The sequence below is a fragment of the Venturia canescens genome, chromosome 7, assembly GCF_019457755.1.
Source record: "Venturia canescens isolate UGA chromosome 7, ASM1945775v1, whole genome shotgun sequence".
In the NCBI taxonomy this organism is placed as follows: Eukaryota; Metazoa; Arthropoda; class Insecta; order Hymenoptera; family Ichneumonidae; genus Venturia; species Venturia canescens.
In genome coordinates this window covers 6,418,274-6,432,191 of record NC_057427.1, presented here as the reverse complement: position 1 = coordinate 6,432,191, position 13,918 = coordinate 6,418,274, and the positions used below count along the sequence as shown (strand labels likewise).

Sequence of the window (13,918 nt, the reverse complement as noted above, 5' to 3'; positions counted from 1 at the left end):
GGTTTTACCTCTGATCACTAAACCTATTTATAATTTCTATATTTATCTATCTTTTTAAATTTTGATATCTTTAATAAGAATGTATATTCATCTGTTTCTTTCAGTTAGCAAAATATGTTGGACGAGAAAAAAGAGATGTTACAAAGTGACATACGATACGTTACTATGAAATTGGGTGGCCTCAGGTGAGCTTAATCGTCGGTCAAAAAGACGAGAAGCTCGCAGAGAAAAGATACAACTAAACTGAACAAAAATCTTGTATCTACAAATGTGATGTTTTCTGAAACTCTGCTTTTAGAGTTTTTCTCAGTGGAAACGGAAAACAACAAGAATCGCATTGAGAGTATCTTGGAAATGTTAAAAACTCCGGTTATTTTCATTATGTGAAACGTAACCCCAGCTTCAGTGAGGTTTCCCTCAATTCTCACCCTCTTTGCAGGCCAAGATACGTATAAAAATACGTTTCGCTATTTATCCCGGAGTTTTTGGGAATACACGTAAAAGGAAAAAATGATACTTTGGGTTATGTTGAGCTTTATCTTTTTCGAGAAAGAGAGCATCCCGTTTCTTCTCGTTTTCTACGATCTTCTTTATCTTCCATGTAACTTATATGTATGTGTATTTATGTGTTCGTGTGTATGTATGTAGAGATACTGGTTGTAGATGGCTTATTATAGCATGCTCCTGTCCAACAGACATTGGAATTTCATGGTCTCGAGACTTAAGCTTCTTAGAGCCATCTCAACCCTCTTTTCCGGCCAATCCGGAAATACGAAGCGGAAGAATACCTATATATGTGTGTGGATACGTGAGAGTGTGTGGTTTTGCGATTCTTAAAGCACACATATGAGCTGCTCGTAGTGAAAAACGTTCGATCAATTCTTGTAATAATCGATTTTCTTCAGCTGTCTGAGCTCTTCGCTATGTCCATTCCTTTATTACAAACTCGGAAGGACTTGGGCTTATCGATCGAACAGTAACGAAAAGAAGGTTGTTTTTAAGAGTCTGAAAAGATACATTTATTTTTTAATAACCAGAATTTCTAGAACTCTTCGTTGCCACGGATAAGCTGGAAATAAGCTGGAAAAAATATATATTTCCGGTAGAAATGAATTTGCTTATCGGAAATTTCAGTTCCAATTCGCGTTTAGTACTTCGGTGAATTTTACGACTACGGATTGCACCATAACGTCGAGCGCTCGACCAATGGTTTTCGTGAGATTTCATTAATCAGCACCATGATAGTTTTCGAAAATTTCTAGAAAACACTCTTCGTTATTTCGATATTGCAATAATTTATTACTGCACTGTACTTACTTTGCCTTTCCTCAGCGAGTTTCCAGCTCGTTAAGGTGTCCTACTAAAGTCCTCAGTCAAGATTTCCTTCGCGACGCTCATCTCGATGAACGCTCAGCCACATAAGTCGAAGAGAACTTTCCTCATAGCGTAGAAAAAAAGAAAACATGAAACCCCGCTTGCAGCGATGAAAAACTTTTCGTCCGCATGTTTTGCGGTGAAACTGGCCATCGGCCAATTTCGGCAAGGAGAAACGTCGAAGCAAATTTACAAGGCAAATTTGCTCATTGCACGGAAGCTTGATGGATAATGTTCATGTGCGAATCTCACTACTTTTGGTACAATTTTACGTACGCTTGACTCTGACCACTCATTTCGCAAGTAATTGCATCGCGCTGGCTTTCATCTCTTTTCCCTCTTATTCTTGTCGTATTGGGAGCAAGAATTCATATTTTACATATATTATGATTTGACCCAATTTTGTGTATACCGAATGACAGTGTAATTAAGCTCAGTTCGTCCATAAATATTTAATAAAGATTCAATGGAAATATTAAATTGAATATTTTCTCATCAACATGATCATAATATTTTGTTTCTCTATTTTCAGGCGAATCTTTCATTCCCTTTCAATTAAATTTCGCTCTGTTTACATTGAGCTGAAATCTCGGTATGGGATCGAGGCACATTAAATTTGTAAAGGTTTTCGGTAAAGGCGATTGGTTGGGCAGTCGTAACGAGGCACGGACCATTTTCGCTCCGATTTCTCCAGGCTCGTGAGCTACTATTTAAATCGTACCCAACTCGGTGTAAGCTAAATGGGGCAGCATCATTCACGTTGAGCCTGCAATTTCGATTAAACTAAATATGTATATGCGTACGAGCAGATTATTCCAGCCCATATTTGGTGGATTAAAGCTCGGTTTTGACCGTTTCATTGCAGGAGAAAATTCCAAATAAAGTCATCGGACCGAACGAGTCACCTTCATGTCGAACCCAAATGAATGATCGGGATGCGATTCACGCTTGAGTTGAATTTGTAGCTTCACGTTGATGCGAATCGATGAGTGGAAAAATATTCAAAAATTTTGGGGCCAGCGAATGATCTGATTTTTTCATCCAGATCGGAAAGCGGTTTTTGGGGAAGAAAAGAATGAACGAAAACTTGGGATTCCGGTGAAAATAACCGGATGTAATCGCCTTCTCGAAATATCAGGGCTGATTTTTTTTTACATGAGTTATTCTAGAATAGGATGGTGACTAAGGAAAAAACTTCGCTTCATCCAAAATATGACCTATGCTCGATCGAATTTATCCTCAAACGTTCGTTTTTTTTTCAATTTATTTTCGTTCACTTGTATAATATCGCGAGAAACGTAGAAAGCGTGGTCTGGTTCTCGTTGGTAGCTACTGAATAAAACATCGTTTTGGCGTATGCGGTCAATGGACCCCGAGTCCATGCGAGGCACTTTTTTAGCTGTGTGTGTGTGGTCGAGTACAGGAGGGGTTGAAAAGAGGCTGGGGGTGAAAAAAATCCGTTGACCCTTTCCCAGTGGAAACCTCGTGGTTCCGTTCGCACCCCCACCGAGCCTCGCCGCGACTCCCTTTTTTCTTTCCCCTCTCCAGCCCTTCGTTGAAAACCAGCAAAATGGTTCACTGCCAGAACGGAAGGACCCTCTGTGATATACAGCGTTTTATGTCCGTGACAAGAGTGGGTGTCTCTGCCCGTGTAGAAGTTACTCTCGCAGTAAATCCTAAATGGGTGAGGTGGAGGAAACAGGCTGCGGACAGCAGGGTGGGGGTCAAAAGGAACGCTGTAGAAACGCGAAATCCAGCCAAGCAAAAGTGTCCAGAGATTGGAAAAGAAAAGTGAGGAAGAAGAGCAAAAGAGAATGGGACTCGAAAAAGAATGAATGAAAACAAAAAGGAGAAAGTGAGATAAGAGACGCACCCTTGTAAAAATGGGGTTAAATCCGACGCGTGGGCCGAGTACCCCTGTCATCATTTTTCCCGAAAAAATATTGTTGTCTCCTCGGTTAAACAAAAAAGGTAGAGCTGATAATTTAATTCTATTCTTATTATCTATAATTGGTTTCCATGCTTTCCTCCTATATTTCATCCTTTAAATTTGTGCTGAATATACAATTCAAAGTAAAGCGTATCTTTCATGTTTTTTATCCGTGTAATATATAAGTAGGCCGTTACCAGAAAAGTTCACTGGAAAATTCATATAACGATCCATCACTCCACAATGAGCAGACAATAAAGTGGAATGTTTTATTAAAAATCTTTTACGGTCTTTTTCCATCGGGAGCACTTATGGGGGAAAAAAAAGACACCGGATGATATCGAAGAGAGAAGAACTTTACGAGATTTTCATGAGCTGAGAGCCAATAAATGGCGTATCAGTTATTAACGATCAAGTATAATTGAATTTCTTCCAAACTGGAATTCAAGTTTTTCGAACAAATTGTAATTCTGTGAATTCCATTAGCATATCCATTTATACAAAGACAAGAATTCAAAAGAATTGATTCTCCCTTTTTTGTATGCTTATATCTTCGCAACTGTACAACATTTGACCTACCGAATGTACAGAGTGAAAGTATGACTTTTTTCAACTCAGCAATGATAACGTACTTCGCTGATCTTTCGCTTCTACTTTTTTCTGACTCCCAGCCGTCATACTGCCGACCAACAATGCGTGAAAAGTGTGGCGCACCGTGTTCATGTTTTTACATCTCGTACATATGTGTATATATGTATATATTTATTTATATATAGAATATAGATGCATGAAGGTGAGTTTCACCAGCACTCGGGCACTTATCTTAATTATATCCCATTAACGTGTCGCTCTTTCCCTCGCTCACTGAGTAATCAACGTGCCACAGTTATTTCCTCTTTTTCACCCTCGGCACGATTAAAATAATCACAAGTAGCACTTGCTTTCCGGGACTTTTTGTAAAAACGTTTTTACTCCTTTTTATTCGACTTACTAATAACACAGAATTAAAAATTATTTAATAAAATGGCGTCCAATTAATCGACTGTTAATTTTCCTCTCGCGTGCTCGCAGGATAAATCTATTTGCAACTCTTAATTGAGATTTTGATTATCACGAGGTATCAGCATAAATCAATTTGCGATAAACTCGAAATGAGTACTTCGTTTTTCCAATAGTTGTTATAGATTCATTAAACGAACCACTGATCTATGGAATAGGGTAATTCGAAAATTTTGTAATATCGCCTTCGTAACGAACCTTTCCAATAATTGTGTTCCATCCGAATTTATTGAATTCGAGAGTGATCGTTTTGAAGAAATATTCATCGCGGCATAATAGTCATCCAATAGACGATCTCAACATTCTACTTTTCCTCCTTCCCCTCTGCACTTCCACCCTCTTTCCTCTCTTCTCTTTAATGAGGTATGAGCTTTCATGGCATACTTTTCACGTGTGCGCTAACGTTACCAATAACGAGTCGATTGAGTATTTAATATTATTTGGAATTTATGCGCATGAGTGCTGTTTTAGCAAATTATAAGTCGCGTCGGAATATTCATCGGTAAAATATTGAATAATTTTTTTCCTCAATTAATGGTGTTTCGGTTCACTTACGCGAGGCGCTCGATACGTTGAATATTTTTAATTATCGTGTACCTTTGATGTCATCACAAACATTAAATTGATTTTGTTGGCCAGAGTTCACCAATAAGTTCGCCAGAGTAACGGAGGGTAAATTGGTGAAAAATCTCTTTTCAAATATATGAGAAGATGATTCAATGGTGAAACTGACTATTTATTCAGTTCCAATTAACTCCGTAAATGATTTACCTCCAGTTGTCGTTTTGATGACTTCCCACGAGATTATTTAATGCTGAAATGATTTTTTTATGGAATTACAGTTTGTCACTTGCTGAGTACCGGTGTAGCCGCAATATTCGGACCTCAGAGCGCCCACACCGCATCTCATGTGCAGAGCATCTGCGACACTATGGAAATTCCGCATCTGGAGACGCGATGGGATTACAGACTTAGACGTGAAAGTTGCCTCGTCAATCTCTATCCTCATCCCACAACCCTGTCAAAGGTAAGTTTCTTTATTTTATATTTGCAACACACCAAAACGGGATTTTCATTGCTGTAGAAGTGCCATCGTGTTTTGACTGACATATTTTTTCGGACCGAAGCAAAAGCGAATGGAATGATGGCACGATCTCAACGGCTTTGTCCAACGAAAGAATTTTATATTGATTCGTTCGAACAGTCCATTTTATATTCCGGTGGAACAAACTTGTGATTCAACAGAAATGAATAATTATACTCATTTTCATTTGGGCAAATAACACACTCGATGAATGCTGCCAAAATTATTTTATTCGCGCATCGTGCAATCATTCCCATTATTCTCACATTCTCCCAACCACTTCCAAACGCATATTTTCCATTGATTGGAATCATTTGAAAGGCTGTATTTCCATTACCAGGGAATATTTTCTGGCTGTGACATAAAGTTCAAATATCATTGTTTTCATTTTAATGAAAACCAAAAATCGTCGAATGAATATTTCCCAGTTATTCTGTTCGCGCATCGTGTTATCATTCGGGCTCAACGATATGACTATATTAATTCGTATGCAGATAAAAAATGTGAAGAACTTTGAAAAATGCTCGCTGAATGCGTACTCAAGTAATGCCGAAATGTCTCATTTAATATCGGTCGTATGAAAACGACCGGTTCAAAATGACGCACTCAAGCCGAGCCCTTTTCACGAAGTATAGGCGCCGCCGACCCTCGTCGACGTTACATACTTTACGAGATCCTATAACTTCGTTCTCATTGAGGCTGTAACACTTTTCTCTCGGTGGCTTGGCGCCCTAGAGTCTTCACACTTTTTTCAGCCTGAAAAATATCCTCGTATTCAGAACGTGAGAAAGCCGAGAAAATGCTCACTATAAAACCGAGAAAAATCCTCTAGATCTTAGCCTTTTTCATCCATTTGCATGGCTTTTATTAGAATCATTTCTAATGAATAACAATGATGCTCTTTTATTCATCGTTAAAAAAATCATCATCTTGGTTGATCGAATTGTGGACTGCATTGAGACGGAATACCAGGGCTCTATTATCTGCAATTGTCAATTTTCATATCGAGCATCAGCTGGATTACTGTTTTCAAAATTAATTGAATTATCGAGTTCGATAAATCAGGGTGGGTCATGTCGAGGACCAAGGAAAGATATCCAAAGCTGACAAATGATGCAAGAGACGAAAAAATAAGGACTGCAAGCTCTGAATAAATCATGTGTCATTTTATTTGACTTACGTTCGTTGACTACGAGGAAATTAGATATTCCTTGAAGACGTTGTTTGACGATGGGTTTCTCCTTGGGATTATTATTCGACGTTACAAAACCCCTCGAGGGTTGACAAAATTCCACTAGGCAGCGGTTGTCTAACTCTTTTTCGACGAGTTCACAACTCAACTGATTAAAAAATAACTGAAAGATGGCAAATACTTTTGACCAACAATCCATAATCGTTCGATGTTCGTCCAACGGACGAAAATAATGTCGAATTTCACAATCGACTAAGCTGCGATGTAAATTCTACAAGAACTAGGACCGAAGTTTATAACATTTTAGACCAAAGTGATTAATTTTCTTTCGATATCAGACTGGCGGTCCGCTCTTTCCCATAATATATGATAGCCGGATTCTCAGTCATCGAAAATCGATAATTGCGCATGTCAACCCTCGAACTAGTCTTACCCTTGTTCAAGCGACAATGCTCGCTGTTGTTCTATCTATTCTGCGAGCACTCCTCGGTCAAGATGTAATTCTAATATGACTGACTCGACGAGTCTTCGAGGATCGTGAGATTTTATGAAGTTACTCGAGCATTGATGACGAGGAAATTTAATTCTGTAACATTTTATTTCTTTTATTATTTTTTCTTTTCCATTTATATAGAAATCTACCGATGCCCTCTCAATTTCAACAGCTGAAGCGTGTTATTCCTAACATATTTATGGCTATTCAATAAGGATGTAACTTCAAACATTCAATAGATGATTTTTTCGTGTACTTGAACGATGAAGCGAAATCGTAAGTACTTGAAAATGTAATATCAGGATGAAAGCTTTTGCCTCTTCTGTATTTACGTAAGCTTAAAAGGACGGACGAACGCAGAGTCAGAAAGGACCACAAGTGCCGAAAAAAAGAATTGAAAAATCGTTACTGAAAACACCGAACTCTGGCTCAGAGACGAAAATATACTTTGGAGTTCAATCCGAATGGCGCAGATCAAAGAAATCGCTTGGCTATCCTGCGATATCTATCTGTGTTGAAACATACACACGTCAATATATACGTCTGAATCGATGTTCTGTTGCGATTGATGGTGGTGGCAGGGAGAATAATATTTCCAGGAATCAAAGAAGGTAAACCGCGTCTCACTGCGGCCCTCACCGATATCCTGTGAATTTTTTCGTACGTGAATGGCTTTTGCAGAATTCTTGCTCTCTCAAAGGGTCAAGAGTCTCGCTACCTGTTTTCCTAAGAGTTCGAAAGCTCGGGCCCTCGGAGAAATGTGTCGGGTCAACGCGAGCTCAAATATCCAGCGATCCTTTGCTCACGAAGCTTCCACTTTCGCCAGTGTATTTTTGTCCCATCAGACCCTTCGTCACTTCCTGTCTAATTTCCAGCTCGTTTCCATGTTTATCTCGTTTTCTATCTCGCTCTCTCTCAAGCTCCTCCGGTTTGCTGAGGGAGGAAAAAACGTTCGAACTTCCCTCAATCGAGGCCGAAATCTCGTCATGTTTTTTCAACGATTTACAGAGCGAAATGCGCGGAAGTAAATTCGCAAAGGAAAAAAGCTGCTGGGTCTTTCGGAACGATTCTCGTTCCGAGAGAGCATCTCGTTCGGTAAATCACATTTTTTCAAAGAACTTTTCACGTTGTGGAAAGCTTTTAGGAACTCTGATTGACGAATGAAAAACTTGCATTTAAATTATACCAAAGACTCACCTCACTCGTCGCCAGGGCTACGAAGTATTTCCCTATCGTTTTCTTCACAAGTCAGCATTCCTTGTTTCAGAACATTCCAACTTTGGTTTTGATCCCGTCACGATTTTGATAAAAAACTAAACATTTGCATTGTATTACAGTTCAATTGGACCAGCACAGTATAGAAACCAGTAATGAATCGAAATCATTGCGAATATTTGGAATAGTGGATGTCGTATTGGAATATTCCTCCACGGAATTCGTGGCTTTTGGAATTATGCGGTAATTCATACATCGATGTGTAATTATACTTGCTAGAATATTCGCTCGTGAATAGCATCAATCTCAATGGAATGTGCGAAGAAAATATATCGGTAGACCCTAAATTTTGAGCAAATGCTTACTTAGAATCTCCATTAAATATTCAAAGGTGGAGTTAAATACCTATTTGGAAAATACGTCATTATTATCGAGGTTTAAACCTCGAAGGAATATGAAATAACGAGATCCATAACGATTTATAAATACGTAAAAAGTGAACTTTATAAATGTGCAGTTCCTGACAATGATATAGTAATAGGGGCTCGAGCAAATTCCCAGATAACCGATCCTTAACGATTCTCGTTTCGAGAGTATATTGCGTATATATTTGCATCGAATCTTGAGGTATTCTTGACTCCTCCTGGATCTATCTCGTTCCCTCTTCATCGTACAGACTTTCTCGACAATAATGAACCTCGTGCGGTCTGTGAATCCTCGTCCTTTCGCGCTTTACGATCGTCGAAGAGCAGCGCACGATGATGGAGCAGCCGGTCTCTATCTTTCTTCGCTCTTTCTCTCTCCGTCCCTTTTAGCATGCCTCTCGGATACCGCGCTGGCACGTCGCAATCCGTTAAATCAGCCACCGCGTTTCTGGTGGAATTCAATTTACTATACCTCGAGATCGACGAGAGAAGAGAGCTCAACTGGTCCGTCTCGCGTATTTCCAACCGTCCTACATTTTCCACCACCCCTCTCTCTTCCTTTGTCTCCCCCCTCCTTTTTTATCTCGCCCCTTTCCTTAGGATCCCCTTTTTTCTATCTTTTTCTCCCTTACTCTTTAACACGTAAATATAGAGCACTGGTACAGACAGCAGTAGTTACGTCACATTGACAAACGAAGAAAGGAACGCAGCTTTCGTCTTCCCCCCTCCGTCTGTGCTCTCTTTCTCCTCGCTTTTTTCACTCTCCCTACGTGCTTCTGTACCACTTCCTTCTTATTACTGTACCTTTCTTTTACCTCGATCGCCTTTGTACCGCTTCGTATTCACTCCCCTCGTTTCTTCCAGCATGAAAGGACGAGAATGCATGTCTCAAATCGTTCCACTTGTCTTCCGATAATTTCTGTTTCCGCTCGACAATACACGGGCGCTAAAAAATTGCTTGAGAACAGACACGTAACGAAAATTTGACAAACTGTCGGAAATAAAATTCACTCTTCCGAGGCTGTCGATAACCGGAATCTTTTCAGTGCTCTGTGGCTCCGGTTCTGGCGATTCGAATTACACTGCGAGATCGTGTTTCTCCTCACCGATTTTTCCCACTCTTTATTGCCAATTTTCCTACAGTTTTTTTTTATCCTGCACAGTGTTGAGAAAGCAAATAATTTCCGGCTACTTTTCCATGCATGCTTCATCGAAGCTGCACTTTTCAAAGCGTAACTGAATACGGAACCTTTAATGGATTACGTGGAAGGACGCTCGGGCCACCAGTTTGGACAAGAGCTCCTGGTTAATTACTTTTTAAAACTTGTAGTAATTCAACCCTTGGATAAAGTTTTTCCCCTCCCCATCATTCCCTCTCGATTCACATCACTCCCCTACCTCTCAATTTTAAGATCAGTCACACAGTTTTCAATTATTATGCAAATTAACAAAAAGCCACAAAAGCTTACGCGCTTGAGAATTAGCATTGCAAATGTGAGAACAAAATCTTCGTTCTAATATTTTAATAATAAAAAGTTAATTAATTTATTATTTCGTTCAATATATTCAGCGAGGATACACATTCAGGTTAAATATTTCATAGAACAATGATCCAATATAACTGCGACTCATTGATGAAATAATGAACATGAACTTTGCAGAATAATAAAAACATTTTTTTATCTCGATGTTTAGTTTTGCAGTGCCATGACACAACTTTGTGAGAAAAAATTAATTGGACCCTCACTTGTAAAAAAAAGGCTCTCCCATGTTGTTTTTTTCGTTCTTTTGTTTTGTGAAACTCGTTTTACACACATCTGTCACAGATCTCTTTCATCGAACAACGACGCTGCCAGTTGAAACAGAAAGCAATGGATAAGCAGGAAAAAAAGAGCTCGCACGATGGCAGCGGTAGATACTCTGCGGGAGCACTTCCGTTGCAGACTTGGCGATCTAGGAGTGACGGAAAAATACATTATTAATGAGTACATTAGCGCCTCGATATAAAGCAAAAGAACTGTTCGAGTAAAGTGTCTGAGTGCAGCCACCGTCTTGTTCGACTAGAAAGAGAAAGAGAGAAAGAAAGAAAGGATAAGAAAAATTCTACGCTCAGTTACAGCGAGCTGTACGAGAGCCTAGACGTAATATACATTTCGTATTCTCTGCACCCACAAACTGCCTTTATCTCAAGAACAGTAGCTACTGGAATATAGCATAAAACCTTACTATTCCTCTATACAGCGGTATACCAGCCCAAAACACACGTCGTAAGAAGCTTACGTATAGGAAATTTCAGGGCAAATCGTCTTCTAACCTCTAATTTTTGTTTCACTACTTTTAAATTGATACAACCTTTGGCGAAGGCGGAGCAATCGGTCGATGTAATCATTTTTCATGGAACATTATTTGGACGGGGAAAATGAAAAAAAAATTGGGTTTTGAAATCACTTTAATTGGAGTTCACCGTTAAAAAAAATGAAAACGAATATCGAGGGCCGAAAAATGATTGAAATTTGATGGAAATTTGGAAATAGAAGAATCGAAACTTGTTTTCATCGCGAAATGAAATATTTTTTGAGAAAATTCGGATAATTGGATATTGGCACGAAACGCTGGAGAAAGTATGATTAAAAATATGAATTTTGCTTTAAAAATTTCGCTCTATTTGACTCGGGAAGCACCGTGTCTGGTGGATTCGTGGATTCATAGTGTGGAGCGAGACGGCGACTAAGTGGACTTTTCACACATATTCCATGCGCCCTTTTGACATTAAGGCATTGATATTACGGCAGGTAAAAGTGTAGTTACGAGTGTGGACTGTGCAAACTCGACACACAATGACCATCACTCATGAGTAAAAAATTCAAGGGGATGTCGATGTGATCGAAGCAAAGTGCACGTCGGTGGAGTCGCATTTTTTTATTTTTCTATTCGTACCTCAACACTGCGAGCTCCGGGTGGAAAAATTCTCAAAGCTTGAGGTCTGCGCTTCGCGCGAAACACGTACACGAATATCGTGGAAATTTTTCTCGCACGATCGCATGTGTGGATGCGTGAGTGTCGGTTCAATGCCTCCTGGAAATCTGAATCCATGGCGTTCGGCCAATTTTTATTTCCGCGTCTCGTACTACGGGAAAAAGGACAAACGGTCAGCCTCACCTTTTCCAAATATTTTTATCACGTTCACACACACAAACTGAGCCCGGTTGTCTGCCATTTTCGTCATCTTTATAAGCTTCGATACGGTTCCGCAAATAGCAGCAATTGGAATAACAACATTTTTTATATATTTCATAATTTTGGCCAAAAGACCAAAATGGATCGAGCACTTATGATTTTATTGGCATACAACTCTACACCAGAATGCAGGTACTGCAATTCGTGGATTCATTTATTTATTTTGTCTTCACCGACTCGAAAAATTGTACTGGCTCGACTAGGGTGTAGTTTTCGTGTAATGAAAACTGTTTCAAAGTGTTGTATCCAGAAGTTGTACAATGGGCAAAGAACAAGAGCAAACGGAGTTGGTAGTCCGAATGAGAGGTAAAAAAAGACGAGGGGGCGTTCTCTCTCGTAACGCTGCTTCAGAATTTATCACGAAGTCCAACACATATTTATTCTTTGTATATATTTTTTGTCTCCTTTTCGGCAGGAAAGAAAACTTTTTAACAGTTCTTTTTATATGAGAATTTTATACTTCGGCCTTCTTTTTTTCCCCATTTTTAGCCTTTCTGTTTCTCTTTACTTTTCTCTCTGTCTCTCTCTTTCTTTCTCTCTACTCGGTTTGGACAAACGGAAGTTGGTATACACCCGGAAAACGGTAATTGACCAGAAACAGTCGCAGCACTGAGTTTTGGTTTCCGCGGGCGAAAAAAAATTAAAAAGAAAAAAAAACAAAAATTTTTCGTTCTGCGACAGAGGAGACGGGCTTCTTTCTCGGTGGAAGTGGCATTTCACTGGACACCCCTGCCGTTTCTCCCAGTATATGATTCGAGCAGTCCTGAAACTTGCCCGATTAACGTCATAACTTCCAGAAATTCTCTTTTTTTTCTTTCGTTTTTCGGTCCTCCCGCGACTTCCCTATTACGTTTCCTCGTAAGAATCACCGGTATAAATCTTCGAGCAACAAGACCTGACGAGAGAAGAACCGCTTCGTGAATAACGAGATTCGTCGAGGAGACGTAAACTCGTTACGAAACTAATAGGAGTAAAAAAATGGAAACGGGAAAATGAGCTGTCATATTTGACGACATTTTTTTCTCGATGTAACAGACATCCTTGGTTGCTTTGCTCATTAAACTCGGATAAATTTATTAAAGGATAACATTTTGGAATAGCTTTCTTTCCGTGCTCAAATGTTTATTTGGAGTCATGCGAACGAGAATAAAACTTTCAATTTTTTTGCCAAATAATTGTGCATAAAAATCAGAAAATTAGTTTCACTCCGTAGAATTGAATCGCCCACTACTATTTCTGGTTAAAAAATCATCAATGATGATATCCATGACGAAAAATCTGCAGATGTTAATTTTCTGGAATGAACGATGATAAAAAAGTATCGCAAAAAGAAATTTCGAATTATAATGAATTAAGGATGATCGAGTAAAAGTCTGTGAAGGAGAAAACAAGACGGAGGAAATGGAGGTTTGCTTGATGAGGCTGCTCGTCTTCGAATCAGTGTTGTGTCTACGTAACCCAGTTAAAAAGGCCCTCGAAGATGTCGAGTGGAAAAAGGTTGTCTGTGCGGAGATTCGATGAGGCTCGTTCATCAAGCTGTCGACGGAAGCTGCCACCGGAAACACGAAACCAACATCTACTCGTGTGTCCAGAAGTCTACTTTTTTATTATCACTTTTCATTTGTTTTCCAGAGAAGTGTATTGAAAATTCTGAAATAAAGTATAGTGACATGGGAAACGATGTAATACGCTTCGAGGATTCACAATTCATTCACTTTTTACAACACTGCTGAACACGTGCCGTGGCAAAAACCACTTAGGTCTAGGAAAAAGAAGAAAATGAAATTAATAAATGTTCACGTTCGTATGGAATCGCTGGGAAAAGAGGAATAAAAATAACGCGGAAGTTGTTTCAGAATTTCGTTGAAAAGCTTTGCCAGTAGCATGACCGAAGGCATGAAAAAAACTT

The 13,918-nt window shown here is 39.3% G+C and overlaps 1 protein-coding gene across 4 annotated transcripts in view; it reads left to right on the top strand.

Moving 5' to 3' along the window:
* The window catches only part of KaiR1D (Kainate-type ionotropic glutamate receptor subunit 1D), a 169,601-nt gene that overhangs the window by 93,608 nt on the left and 62,075 nt on the right, over positions 1 to 13,918 (top strand). For all 4 annotated transcript variants that reach the window (XM_043423445.1, XM_043423443.1, XM_043423444.1 and 1 more), the window contains exon 4: positions 5,206 to 5,390. In XM_043423445.1, coding sequence (XP_043279380.1) covers positions 5,206 to 5,390 — 185 coding nt within the window. The remainder of the gene's footprint in view (positions 1 to 5,205; positions 5,391 to 13,918) is intronic.